This window comes from Vulpes vulpes, chromosome 16 (assembly GCF_048418805.1).
Source record: "Vulpes vulpes isolate BD-2025 chromosome 16, VulVul3, whole genome shotgun sequence".
NCBI classification, from domain to species: Eukaryota; Metazoa; Chordata; class Mammalia; order Carnivora; family Canidae; genus Vulpes; species Vulpes vulpes.
The window spans coordinates 24496624-24510174 of NC_132795.1; the positions used below are offsets into that span (position 1 = coordinate 24496624).

Below are 13551 nucleotides of genomic sequence, written 5' to 3' on the forward strand. Positions count from 1 at the left end.
TTTAAGAAACCTGCAAACCCTGATTATCAAAATCAGATATTGACATTGTTTGAAAGGAAAATAGAGACCTAGTATTCCTCATGAATATAGATGTAAGATACTCAGCAAGCAACTAGACTATCAAACCCAGGGATCCTTGGGTGGTGCAGCGGTTTGGCACCTGCCTTTGGCCCAGGGCGCGATCCTGGAGACCCGGGATCGAATCCCATGTCGGGCTCCCGGTGCATGGAGCCTGCTTCTCCCTCTGCCTATGTCTCTGCTTCTCTCTCTCTCACTGTGTGCCTATCATAAATAAATAAAATTTAAAAAAAAATAAATAACATAAAATAGACTATCAAACCCAGCAATATTTTAAAGTATAATATGACTACATAGGATTTATCCGAAGAATGCAAAGTTGGTTTAATATTCAAGTATCAATCAATATAATTTATCTAGGATCATCTCAATAGATAAAACTTATTCAGATACATTCAGCACCCATTCATGATTTAAGAAAAAAAATAGCGCATTAGGTATAGAAACAGGTTTAAGAACTATTTCTGTATTTGATAAGGTATTTATTGGATAAGATTAAATAAGATGTAATCACAAAATGGAATTTCCATGTTATTCACAATAAATGCCTTTAGGGATGCTTGGGTGACTCAAGTCAAGTGTCTGTCTTAGGCTCAGGTCATGATCCTAGGATCCTGGGATTAAGCCCTGAGTTGGGCTCCCTTCTCACAGGGGAGTCTGCTTCTCCCTCTCCCTTTGCCCCTCCCTCCTGCTCGTGCTCTCTCTCTCTCTTTTTCTCTCCTCAAATAAATAAATAAAGTCTCTTAAAAATCCCAAAAAACAACAAAACAAAATCAGTAAATGCCATTTATGTTTTATGCCAGGTAGTTTTCTTTTTTCCATTTTTCAGCTCTATTTCTGCATCTAGCTGGTGCAGTAAGACCAGAAAAAGAAATAAAATTAATAAAGATCAAAAAGGAAGCATTAAAACTGTCTATATTTACAAATGACATAAATATACAGAAACATTTAGAGGCACCAATGTGGTTCAGCTGGTTAAGTGTCTGCCTTTGGCTCAGGTGGTCCTGAGATAGAGCCCGGAGTTGGGCTCCCTGCTTAATAGGGAACCTGCTCCTCCTCCTCCCTCACCTCTCCTCATGCTTGTGCTCTCTTGCTCTTTCTCTCTGTCAAATAAATAAATAAAATCTTAAGAACTATTTAAAGGAATATAAAAAAAAATTATTGAATTCATAAGTGAATTTAGCCAGATCACAGGAAAATGGTCAATATTCAAAAATCAGTGAACGAATGGAAAGTGAAATTTTAAAATGTATTTACAGTAGTATTAAAAATGCAATTCTTATGGATAAATTTAGTGAAAGATATGCAAGATCTGTACATTGAAAACTGCAAAACTTGCTGAAAGGAAATAAATAAATAAATACAATCTTTAAAAAGAACATATAAATTCTTTCCAAATTAAGCAGTAGATTTAATGCACTACAAATCAAAATACCAGCAGGTGTCTTTTTTTTTTTAGGATTTTATTTATTTATTCATAGAGACAGAGAGAGAGAGAGAGAGAGAGAGGCAGAGACACAGACAGAGGGAGAAGCAGGCATCATACAGAGAGCCTGATGTGGAACTCGATCCAGGGTCTCCAGGATCACGCCCTGGGCTGCAGGCGGCGCTAAACCGCTGCGCCACCAGGGCTGCCCTGTTTTGTTTTGTTTTTTGTTTTTTTAAACTGAGAAACTTATGTGGAAATGCAAAGTACCTGAAAAAAGCCAAACTATCTTGAAAAAGAACAAAATTGGGGAACCTCCACTGCCTGATTTGAAGATTTAACTGTGTAGCTATAGTAATCCAAGCAGTGTGATATTCCTATGCATCTTGAAAATGAAATCTTTGCATTAGCCAGCATTTGAAAGTTATTTCAATAGCAAGTATTTTTTGAGCTTAAGTCTGTACTGAATATTATAGGCAGAGACAAGCCAGCTTAGATAGAGGACCTTCTATGTATCTGATATTTATTGGATAAGATAAATACGATGTGATTACGAAGTGAAATTTGTCTCCCTAAATGGCATTCACAATAAATAATCATGTTTTTATTGTGTTTAGATAGTTCTTTTCCCTTCTGTTTTTTTTTTGTTTTCATATTTTCCCCAGTGACTACATATTAAATTTACAATAGAACTAATAAACTTTCTTTTAAATTAAGGGTTTTAGAAAGCAAGATTCCTGTTATAACTGGGTACAACAGGAATTCAGGACAACTAAATCTTGTTAAATGGATAGGATTTGAGTGTGGGAAAGTGAGAGAACATAGATGAAGAAACCTCATTTATTCATCACATGAATCTGCCTGCAATTATACCAATGAATAAACAAATCCAAGCCCTCATGGACCATATGTTCTAGTGGGGAGAGGCAGATAGTAAACATCATAAATGAGAAAAGTATATACTATCTTATATAGTGATAAAGAACAGGAAGGAAAATAAAACAGGGACATAGGGAGCAAAGGGTAGAGGACTACAATTATAAATAAGGATGACCAGGGATTCCTGGGTGGCGCAGTGGTTTAACGCCTGCCTTTGGCCCACGGCGCGATCCTGGAGTCCCGGGATCGAGTCCCATGTCGGGCTCCCGGCATGGAGCCTGCTTCTCCCTCCTCCTGTGTCTCTGCCTCTTTCTCTCTATGTCTATCATAAGTAAATAAATAAATCTTTAAAAGAAAGAAAGAAAAGGGAAGAGAAGAAAGAAGGATGACCAACGAGACCTCTGCTAAGAAGCAGATGGTTTGATAAAAAATTAAAGAACATGAAGGTATCTAGGAAAAGAGTACTCCAGACAGAGGTAACAAATATACGAGGTAAGCACACGTGTGCTCTCTTGGAGAAAACAAACAAAAAAGAACAGTAAACTACTGGCTGGAGCAGATATAATATGTTAGGAAAGGAAAAGTTGAAGGGAGGGCAAATTATAGAGCCTTGTAGGCAATTTTAAGAATTTTAGCTTTTATTTGAAGTGATACGGAAAGCCACTGCTGAGATTTTTGAGCAAATGAATGACATGTTCTGATTTAGGTTTTAACAGTATTCTGTGTGGTTTCGAGGTTAAACTAAAGGGACATAAAAGTGGAAGTAAAGAGACTAGTTAGGCTATTGCAGTAATTCAGGCAAGAAATCATGGTGGTTTGATCGAGTTGGTAGCATTGGAGGTGTTAAGAAATGGTCAGATTGGTATAAACCTTAAAGGCAGAAGATTTGTTGGCAGATCAGATATGGAAGGGCAACGTGAAACGAAAAGAATTGAGGATGACCCAAGTTTTTGGCTGAACAACTAGAGGTATTGAAATGCCATTAAGTAAGTTGAGGGGAGAAATGTATGAGGGACAGATTTGGAGGAGATTAAGAGTTAAGTTTTAGGGGTGCCTGACTGGCTCAGTAGGTAGAGCATGTGACTCTTGATCTCAGGGTCATGAATTCATGCCACATGTTGGGCATGGAACCTACTTTTAAAAAAAGTTTTGTTTTAGATAGATTTATTTGAGATGCATGTTAGATATACCAAATGTAGTTAATATGCAGTTGAAGTTTAAGGTGAAAGTTCAAGAGAAGAGGGCCAGTCTGGAGATAATAACTTGAGGATTGACAGGATATGGGTGTATTTAAAGCCATGAGACTGGAAGAGATCATTAAGGAGTCAAGATACAAAAGAAGAAACTGAAGAACTGAGGCCTGAGTCATTCCCATATTAAAGAGATTAGGAGAGATGAGAAGGAAATAGCAAGAAACTAAAAAGGAGCAGCCAGTAAAGTAAGAGGAACCAGGAGAGTATGTTGTCAAGGAAACGAAATACATCATTTCAAAGAGGAAGAAGTAATCTAATGTCAAATCCTGCTGCTCAAGTAAGATAAGGATTGAGATTTGGCCATTAGATTTCTTTGTGCCTTGATAACAGTTTTGGAGTAGTGTTGAGGCAAAAGCCTGATTGGAATGAGTTTAAGCATATGGAAGTTGAGAAATCGGAGACAGCATGTACTGTATAGGCAGATTTTTGATGAATTATGCTATAGATATGTAGAGAAAGATATAGTCACTAAGGGCAAAGTGGGAGTAAAAAGAGTTTCTGATTTTTTTAAGGGAGAATAGAATTATATTTATATACTACCAAGAATGACCTGGTAAGAGAGGAAGAAACAACAATGCAAGAAAAAAGTGAGAAGAATTGCTGGAACCATGTATTAGAGAAGGCCAAAGGATATGGGTTTCAGAGCAGTTATGGAGGGTTTGGCTCGTTCTTTCTTTTCTTTTCTTTTCTTTTCTTTTCTTTTCTTTTCTTTTCTTTCTTCTTTCTTTTTCTTTTTTCTTTCCTTCCATTTCTATCTTTTGAAATAGCTTCATGATATACTAGACCAAGTGTTCTGATTTGGGTTCAGACCAAAGCATAACTATTAAAAATATTTGGCAAAATACAAAATAGTATATATATACTGATTATGAGTAAATGAAAATGTATTTCTCTATCTTATGCAAGGTTATATACATAGTTTAATTTTATTTTTCCTATAAAGTAGTTCATATTTAGAGGGAAGTAGTTAGTGTTTTTTGTTATGATACTAAGACTTCATTATGCCTTGGTGATTTTTTTTTTTTTTTATACAGGGTCAAGAATTTGCTCCAAAAAGTGTGGCAATAATTGGTCATTCTATGGGTGGTCTTGTTGCAAGAGCATTGCTTACATTGAAAAATTTTAAACAAGATCTGATAAATCTTCTTATTACACAAGCCACCCCTCATGTTGCTCCTGTGATGCCATTAGACCGTTTCATAACAGGTTAGTACTATTACATAAACACTAACTGATCTCCCCATTGTTTTTTAGGATTAAACCAATCCTCACACCTACTTCTTTGAATGTGCTGCAGATTTATCCATGCGTGAAGCAAGCAGCTCAGTTTCAAATTAACACGTCCATTTCTGAGCATCTTTGGGACTTTCAACTTAGGCTAATGAAACTGCTATTAGTTTTCCCTGTCCATAGTGCCTTACCATGGAGAGCATGTGTTTTATAATCTCTAGACACTTGGGCATCAGTTTAGTTATTTGGGGGGTGACCCTGTCTCTTAAAATATGTTTAAACTCTCCGTGTTTTGTTAACTCTTCCAGTACTCTATTTAAAGTAAGCTTATATTAAAAATTAAAAAAAATTTAAAAATAAATAAAGTAAGCTTATATTTAAGTAAAACAGTAAAAATGAATAGATCTGCCAGCACTTTATATGATGAGATAAAATTGCTAATACTTATTACTATATGTTGGACATTGAATTAAGGACTTTACATGATGTATTATTATTTCACTTGATGCTTAGAGCAGTCCTTTGAAGTAGGTTCCATTATTATCTGCATGTTTAGAGAAAGTCAGGTATTATCTTCACAGTTTATTGGAATATTGTAGGATAGAAGAAAGTTTTGAAAACAAGGAATTCTTTTTTCCTGATCAGTAAATTTATACCATTTCTTACTCTATCAAAATTTGCATTATCTTAATTTTGATGAAAATGAGAAATATACCTCAGTGACATCAAACCAAAGCACCCATTTTAACATAACATTATGAAGGAGTAATTTATCTGCTGGAATATCTGGCCCAATGGTACCTACAGTGAAGTTTAATTTTTTTCCTTATTACATTTAAAACTTTGCCTGTAGAAATCCTTCAGTAAAAAATTTTAGTTTCAGTGAAGTTGCTTAAACTTGCTTTACTAATTCTAATAATTACAAATGACTTACAGGTTTAGGGGGAAAAAATCATAGGCATAGACAAATCATAATACTTGTCATCACAATCAAGAACTTTCTTTATTACATTTTATATGGACGAGTCATGTATGGTAAATTAGAATTACTCACAATATATCTTTAAAAACTCTTTGAGGAAAGAGCTTTCAAAAGAATCTGATTTTATTGTTTTTGAAGAGTAGCAATGGTCTGTCTCTAAAAGGTTCAAGCTGAAAGTAATTCTTAGGGTTAGGTGGCCTTTCTGTAATTAGCAAGCCTCGGGGATCCCTAAGTGGCTCAGCGGTTTAGTGCCTGCCTTTGGCCCAGGGCGTGATCCTGGAGTCCCGGGATGGAGTCCCACGTCCGGCTCCCGGCATGGAGCCTGCTTCTCCCTCTGCCTGTGTCTCTGTCTCTCTCTCTCTCTCTCTCTCTCATTCTATCATAAATAAATAAATAAATCTTTAAAAAAATAATTAGCAAGCCTCTTTATTATTTATTCTGTATATATTTCATATTTCATTAAGCCAGAATTAGAGTGAAAAAACAAAAGTTCAAAGAGTGGAAGATCTTAGGTTTTTAGAAGACCTGTATGACCTTCAGAAGTACATTCCTTGATGGAAATACTGTCTTAAATAGAAGAAAGGAAACCTCACTGGTCTTTGCACTTTAGAGGGCCCTGCTCTGTCTGGCATTGCTATTCTCCATATATGATGAGTATATAAGCCCAGCAGCCTTCCCCCCACTTGCAGGCTGTGCTTTTACTTCTGGATAGATCATCTGGGTAACCAGGCCTTCAGACTTTGCTTCCCTGGCATGTGTGAATCTGTCCTGAGGGCAGGGATGTAAGTAAGTTTGAGTTGTGGCTAAGGGATGACTCTGCATGAGGTACAGATAGAGCTTGGATATCTTGTACCTTATAATGCAGGATGAGGTTGGGATGGGAAGAAATGATAGTACACTAATGGGTCAGAGATCTGTGCTGTCATAATCTAGTGTCCATCTCTGAGATGTCCTGGAGTTTGTAATTTGAACTTGGCCTTCCATTTTATTTTGATGATATATTTGTCAAGGTAGGCAGAGACAATAGATTTGATTTAACAATTTGTTATCTGGAATTTTTACTTTTAAATATTTAGGCCTGAGGCCTATGTACCCCATTGATACTCTTGTCCCAGGACCTGCAGATGTTAGGAATGGATCTGCTTAGTCACATTCTAAGTAAATACTACTGAGATCTTTAATGGGAGGATTTTGCTGTTCCAAAATATTTGAAGCCCTCAGTGGGATCAAATGCCAGGATGAAAGTACATTAAAGTTTGATAATTTGGAAGAGGAAGTAAGAACTCCTCTGCCCCCATCTCAGATCTTTGACACTATTTTTTCTCATCTTCCATAGATAAAATGGAAAAATTGCAGATTGTTCCTGTTGAGCTACTTGTTACTCTAAATGCGTAGAACCTTCTTAACCCTTAGATTTTCCACAGCAGCATTGAGTCCCAAGACAAAAGTGGTTGTGATTGTCCTGTGATTGTATTTTAAAAACTTAAATAGTATTTCAGTAGTGGCTGGCCATAGTAGAGAGCTACTTAGCTCTCACAATGCCATGAGTAGAAAGATCTACAATTCTTTAGCATAGTGAACTTGTATCTTTGGAAGAATTTTAGGAGTTTATACTTGGTATACTGTATAGCTCATGATTTAGCAGCATCTTCGTAAGATGTACAGACCTGTTTGCATCTGGGCTTATGAAAGCTAATAAAGTTTGCATGTCTTTTTTTCTTTATTGATCCCTTCAGTAGCTCTTAGTATTTGTAGTCTTATTTAATGGGAAAACAGACTATGTGTAAAGATACTGATTTTACTCAGAATAGAGAAATGTGAATAACACTGTTTATAGACCATTCAGTATGGCTTAAATAGAAATTCAGTTTAATATTAGTATCATACCTTATTGTTACAGGGAACGACTACTAATTTTTAATGTGTGTCTTTATTTCCTACCAGATTTTTATATGACTGTAAACAACTATTGGATTGTGAATGCTAGACACATTAATTTTACCACACTTTCTGTAGCTGGAGGATTCCGGGATTACCAAGTTCGTTCAGGACTGACTTTTCTACCAAAATTAAGCCATCATACCAGTGCCTTATCCGTTGTGGTAATCTTTTTTAAGCTTCTACTGAAATAGTAGCAGGATAGATACAGTAGGGTATGAAAGGAGAAACATGTAGTTGTTTGAAAGTGACTACTGAGTTGGTGTAGTGCTATTTATGTATGTGCACATGTATGAGAGAAAATATGAAAGAATGAATATGAATATGTTGGGAAGGCATAGATGCATGGGTGCTTATGTCCACAGAAAGTGAAAAGGATCTTAGAAAGTTTGTGAAAATGACTTATTTATGAAAGTGACTCTTATGAATAATTGTTCCTTGTTTAAAATAAGTACCTACCCAAAAAAAAAATAATAATAAGTACCTACCCATCAATCAGAGTTTTAACTAAAAAAAAGTGTGGACTGAAGTCCAAGGGCCCCTTGTATCTGAGTGCTATATGCAATATAAATGGAATATCAAACTCTTGAATGCTAAACATAAATAAAAGTTTACCAATTTTAAAATTTAAAAATTAGCTTTGATAGTATAATAGAACCCTGATTGATGAATTTGCTAATTATTCTTCCCTGCTAGGATATCAAATATTTGGTCTTTAACTGGGATACATAGCCTTTGTAAAGTGAGTTCATGTTTCCTTTTAGGACTTATGTTATTTCTTAGAGTTTTGATCTTGAAGTCTCCAGTTAAGATCTTAACTTTTTAAACTCTATGCAGTATGTAGATATTGTATGTGGTATGTATACATGTGTATACTACATGTCATCTCCAAATATAACAATTTCTAAGAAAAATCCAGAGCTCCTTCTACTTTTTAGGAGATAGTGCTTTGATTCATGGTTGTTCTCTTCATAAATAGTCCCTTGCTTGGTTCATCGATTTCCCCACCTTAGATTACTTTTCATTTATTAAAAAATTATTATTGAATGCTTGCCACACATAGAATCAAAGTTATTAAGTCTTTGTGCTATTACCCACCATTTTCTTATTACGAGAGGAGTTGTGATATAACCATAATAGCTTTGAAACTAAATTGGTAAATCTCTGAAACCTCATAATATTGATATGAATCTTTTTATTTTATGTTAAATATTTGGGGCAGATATTTGCTGGAAGTCTTCAAAACACTAAATATCAACTCTAATAAACACAGATATTTTAGTCATATAAAGTTAGATGTAATTATTTCCTAGACTTGGCCTGGAGCACGTTGCTATATTGATGCCCCTTCCTGCAGCCTATCTTTTAAAAAACTTTGGTTTCTTTAATTGTGTGTGTGTGTGTGTGTGTGTGTGTGTGTGTGTACGCGCACATGTGCTTATGGCCCTCTTTTCTAATCCATTTGATAATTTGTTGCTTTTAAGGCAGCTTGTATTTCTGCATCTCTAATGAAAATATTTTACCTCTTAATGGAATTTTCTCAAACCTGGTTATTGTCTGAATTTTATTTAGTATTTTAGCTCCCAATTAGCTTGTAATCTTTCATATATATACATGTATGTTACTTTAAAAAAATAAGAAGTAACAATTTTTTAGTGATTATTTCAAGAATAGTTAATTGGCATTTATATCCATTGGGACTAGAAAAAATTAAGTTAGAGATCTTGATCATATTAGTTATTAGTAAGTTAGGCTGAACTGCTGTAATACACAGTCATACAGATAATGGCACCTAAACATTTTGTTTCTATACCCGCCCTAGGTATGTATTTAAGTTGGTGGGTGGTTTTTGAAGGAGTTCTGTTAAGGGACCCAGGCTCCCAGTAAGCAACCCTTTCTTGAATGCAGAGAGAGATGCTGTGAAAAATACCAGATTTACTTAATGTTTCCTGTTTTAAGATGCTATTCATAAGAAAGTCATTGTCTTGGTAAAAAGTCATGGTATAAAAAGGAATCTCCAGTTCTTGAAGGGTGCTATGCCATTGTTACGTAGTCTTCTTCAAACTGTTGTCTTTTTAAGGAGCTTTTTGCTGTTATGTCTCTAGTAGTATATATCCTAATCTAGGGATTTTTTCAAATTAAGTATCTCTGGACCATACTTGTAAGAGTCTGATATGGGGGCACCGAGGTGGCTCAGTCTTTTAAGTGGCTGACTCTTGATTTCAGCTCAGGTCATGATCTCAGATCATGAGATCCAACCCCATGTCAGACTCCATGCTGGATGTGGGGCATGCTTAAGATTCTCTCCCTCTCTCTTAAAAAAAAAAAAATCTGATTTGATAGCTTTGGAATTGTGATCAGGCATATTTATTTTGAAAAATCTCTCCAAGTCTGAGTATTTCTCAGGCACGCCTGATTAAGAAGTAACATCTTAGAATTTACCAGGGATAGTCTTAGTCAGAACTAAAATTACTAAGATAATTGTGATTTATTAAAGAATAATAAACTCAACCTCTTACTAGAGTGTAAAGAGTTAGACATTAAATTTCAGTAAGGAATCGATGGATGTTTTAATAATTTTTAAAGGATAATTTACGCTTGACTAAGTAGTAATGACAATGATTTTATGCAGGAACTACCTTAATATTTTTGGGTCACCTTTCTAAGAATGTATCATTTGTCTGTATCATATGTATCATATGTATTTGTCTGTATATGTATTTGTCTGTATCATATGTATCATATGTCTGTGCATCTTAAAATATTGAAACTAATGTTATGTGTTTCTAAATATTAGCTAATGAGAATTTCAAACTTGGGAGAGTAACAAACGTGCTTTTCTTAAGTTGGATTTTTTTTCTTGTTCTTTTAGAGTTCAGCAGTGCCTAAGACGTGGGTCTCAACAGACCACCTCTCCATTGTGTGGTAAATTAATATAACTTATTTTGGTGGTTTGTGGTGGTCCTTTTTTCTCGTCCGTGCATTGATTGGTTTGTTAGCTTTGTGTTAGTACTTTACTCATAAATAAAGATTTGGTAGAAAGATAAGACTTAAGGGCTTAGAACTCTGACCTTGGTTTTTGGTCTCAGTTGATCAAGTTTCCTCTTGAGGAACCACTAGCATAAGTCTCAAATGAAGCTAGAATCAAATATCAAAATTATTTAGAGTTTGTCATAGTTGGGCAGAATCAAAGGTACTTGTGATAGCCCCTTCTGAGCTCTTGGCCAATCACCAAACTCAGGGACTTGGTGAATATAGCATTAATTATTGTAGAACAGCACATGAAAAACCAAGTAGGAGTTAGATTTACCTTTAATATAAATAGATTAAATAAGGGTCAAGAAATACATAGACCCAGTATCTTATTGCTACATGTTTTGGCTTAAATATTCTTTTTTCACTTCCCTCTGGCCGTGCAGTCCGTGGTGTCTGCAAGAAGCACAAGTTTAGACACACAAAGATGGGGCAGACAGTTGTCCGTAGCTGGGGTGGACAAGGAGACTTGGGGAAAAAAGAAGAACCCTAATAGTTCCATTGTCAAACATCTAGGAGGATTTAATTTGCTTTATTTTTATGTGTTTATGACTTTAAGGTACATGTTTAATAATAATGATTTCTTAAATACTTTTAGAGTTTAGAGCAATAAACTCACTTATTCCATTAAGTAATAGAATTATGCATATTTGTATTAAAAGTATGTATTTTTTAAAAGTTTCATTTATAACATTTTATTCTTCAGGTGTAAACAATTACAGTTGGCTACAATTCGAGCATTCTTTGATCTTATTGATGCTGATACTAAACAAGTATGTATTTTTAAGCTAAAAGTTACTTCAGTAAAGTAAAAGCTTTTGTTACAGCGGAAGGGATTTAATACTTTTTTTTTACTTTTATAAAAGTAGAAGCTTTTTATATATTGATATAATATATCAATATATACTTAGTTTCAAATTAGAAATATATTTTTATCTGATAATACTTTGATCACTATTAGTAATTAATAGAATGCAATGAAAATGAAAAAGTGAAAAGATACGCTAAATCTTCCCCCAATTATTCTCCTTTACTTGTTTAAAATTTGATATATATCCTTTTAACTTTTATTTAACTTAAGGAAAATCCTTACTGCAAACTATTTTATCCTTTTTTTTTTTTTTAGTAATATGTTCTAAACTTCATGATCTACCTTATTAGACATTTTTGTTTAAATTTATTTTTAAAAAAGCATCTTTACCTTTCTGGTAAGGTCAGATGTCTTCATTCATTGACTAACCTAAGCTCATCAGAACTTAAAATATGTATTTTTAGTAGCTGAATGTTTCCTGTAATGAGATTTCACTTATAAACAGCACAAACCAGTGATTTTCCAAGTTGTTCAATTAGCAGGACACTGGAAATCCTAGTGCCATTTATGGAACATCATATTACTCTTTCATCTCTTTCTTGTCTTCCAGCAGATATATAGTATGGGCATTAAGGATTTAAACAAAATTTAGGGAATTCTATCCATGAACTTAAATCTCTCTGTGAATTGGGAACAGATTTTCTTTTCCATCTTAAGCAACATTTACATTTTTTTTTTTTTTTAACCTTAGGACATCTTGTAGTCCTTCTCTGTTTCATAGAAACCTGTTTTGGGAACTGTGGCTGTGGCTTCTCCCTTTGGAGAAAAAGTTCCTTGTGTATTAGGTAATTTTCTTCATTATGGGAAAATATTTAGCTCAGATATTCTTGGATTCTTTCCCTTGAAGGCTCCAGTTCTTTCAGAGACTAGTATGTGTGGCCTCTTTCTCAATAGGTCTCTAGGTAATGCTTTCCTTATTGTGTCTTAGAACTTTGCTTCTTATAAGACTTTTTCTCTCTTGGAAGTGGGGTAGTGTTTATGTTTTTCCCTTAAACCCTTCAAGAAGCTGCAGAACTACTATTAGAATCATAGATACTTATCTCTCTCCTGAAGAATACAATAAAACAGAGACACCCCCCCCAAAAAAAGAGAGAAACCCAAATTGTGTGGTACCACATTTTAAGCCATAAGATACTTATTTAAGTTAGTATATTGATTAAAGTAAATCAGCTTTATAGAATTAACACTATGAATTGGTCATGGAATGCATTTTTCAGTTTTTCAACCTTGTTTTGTGAGTCTTAACTATGGCTAATGTTTTTTAGTTAGTTTGAGAGAATGCAACTAGATATAGTAGTAGAATCTATTAAAATTCCAAGAGCAGTTGTATTTGGAATGACATTTGGTAGGCTTAGGAAAAAGCCCATTTCAATCTGTGAGGAACAGTAGTATCACAGACAGGTATATATATTTAAAATTATACATAAAACTGATTTTTTTTGTATAGTTGATACACTACATAAAACTAATTTTAATAAATCTTGTTTTCCATTAAATCCTGAGATAAAATTTTTAATACTAATCTATAATAAATTATAATTCTGGATAGATAAGTATTTTACAGACACATTTTAAAGGACAAATGAGAAATTTTTGATAACTAATATTGCTAAGAATCAAAATATGAAACTGAGTTCTGTTTCACAAAGTCACTATATATAATGGGCTGGTCTAAACATTAGACAATAAAAAGTTAGTATATGATTGCTATTCCTCAAGAAGATATTAAGAGAAGCAAACATATATACAGGAAAACCACAACTCAAAGCATAATTAGTCCCAAACATGTGGTACAAAGGAATCAGAATTAAAGAATAATTTCTGATGGTTATCAGCATAAAACACATAGCTGGAAACTTAT

General features: G+C 34.3%; 1 protein-coding gene across 1 annotated transcript in view; it reads left to right on the plus strand.

The window, feature by feature from the left end:
* The window catches only part of PGAP1 (post-GPI attachment to proteins inositol deacylase 1), a 71495-nt gene that overhangs the window by 14881 nt on the left and 43063 nt on the right, over positions 1–13551 (plus strand). The window contains exons 4-7 of the mRNA XM_026002620.2: positions 4671–4842; positions 7793–7950; positions 10659–10711; positions 11526–11592. Of these exons, the coding sequence (XP_025858405.2) occupies positions 4671–4842; positions 7793–7950; positions 10659–10711; positions 11526–11592 (450 nt within the window). The remainder of the gene's footprint in view (positions 1–4670; positions 4843–7792; positions 7951–10658; positions 10712–11525; positions 11593–13551) is intronic.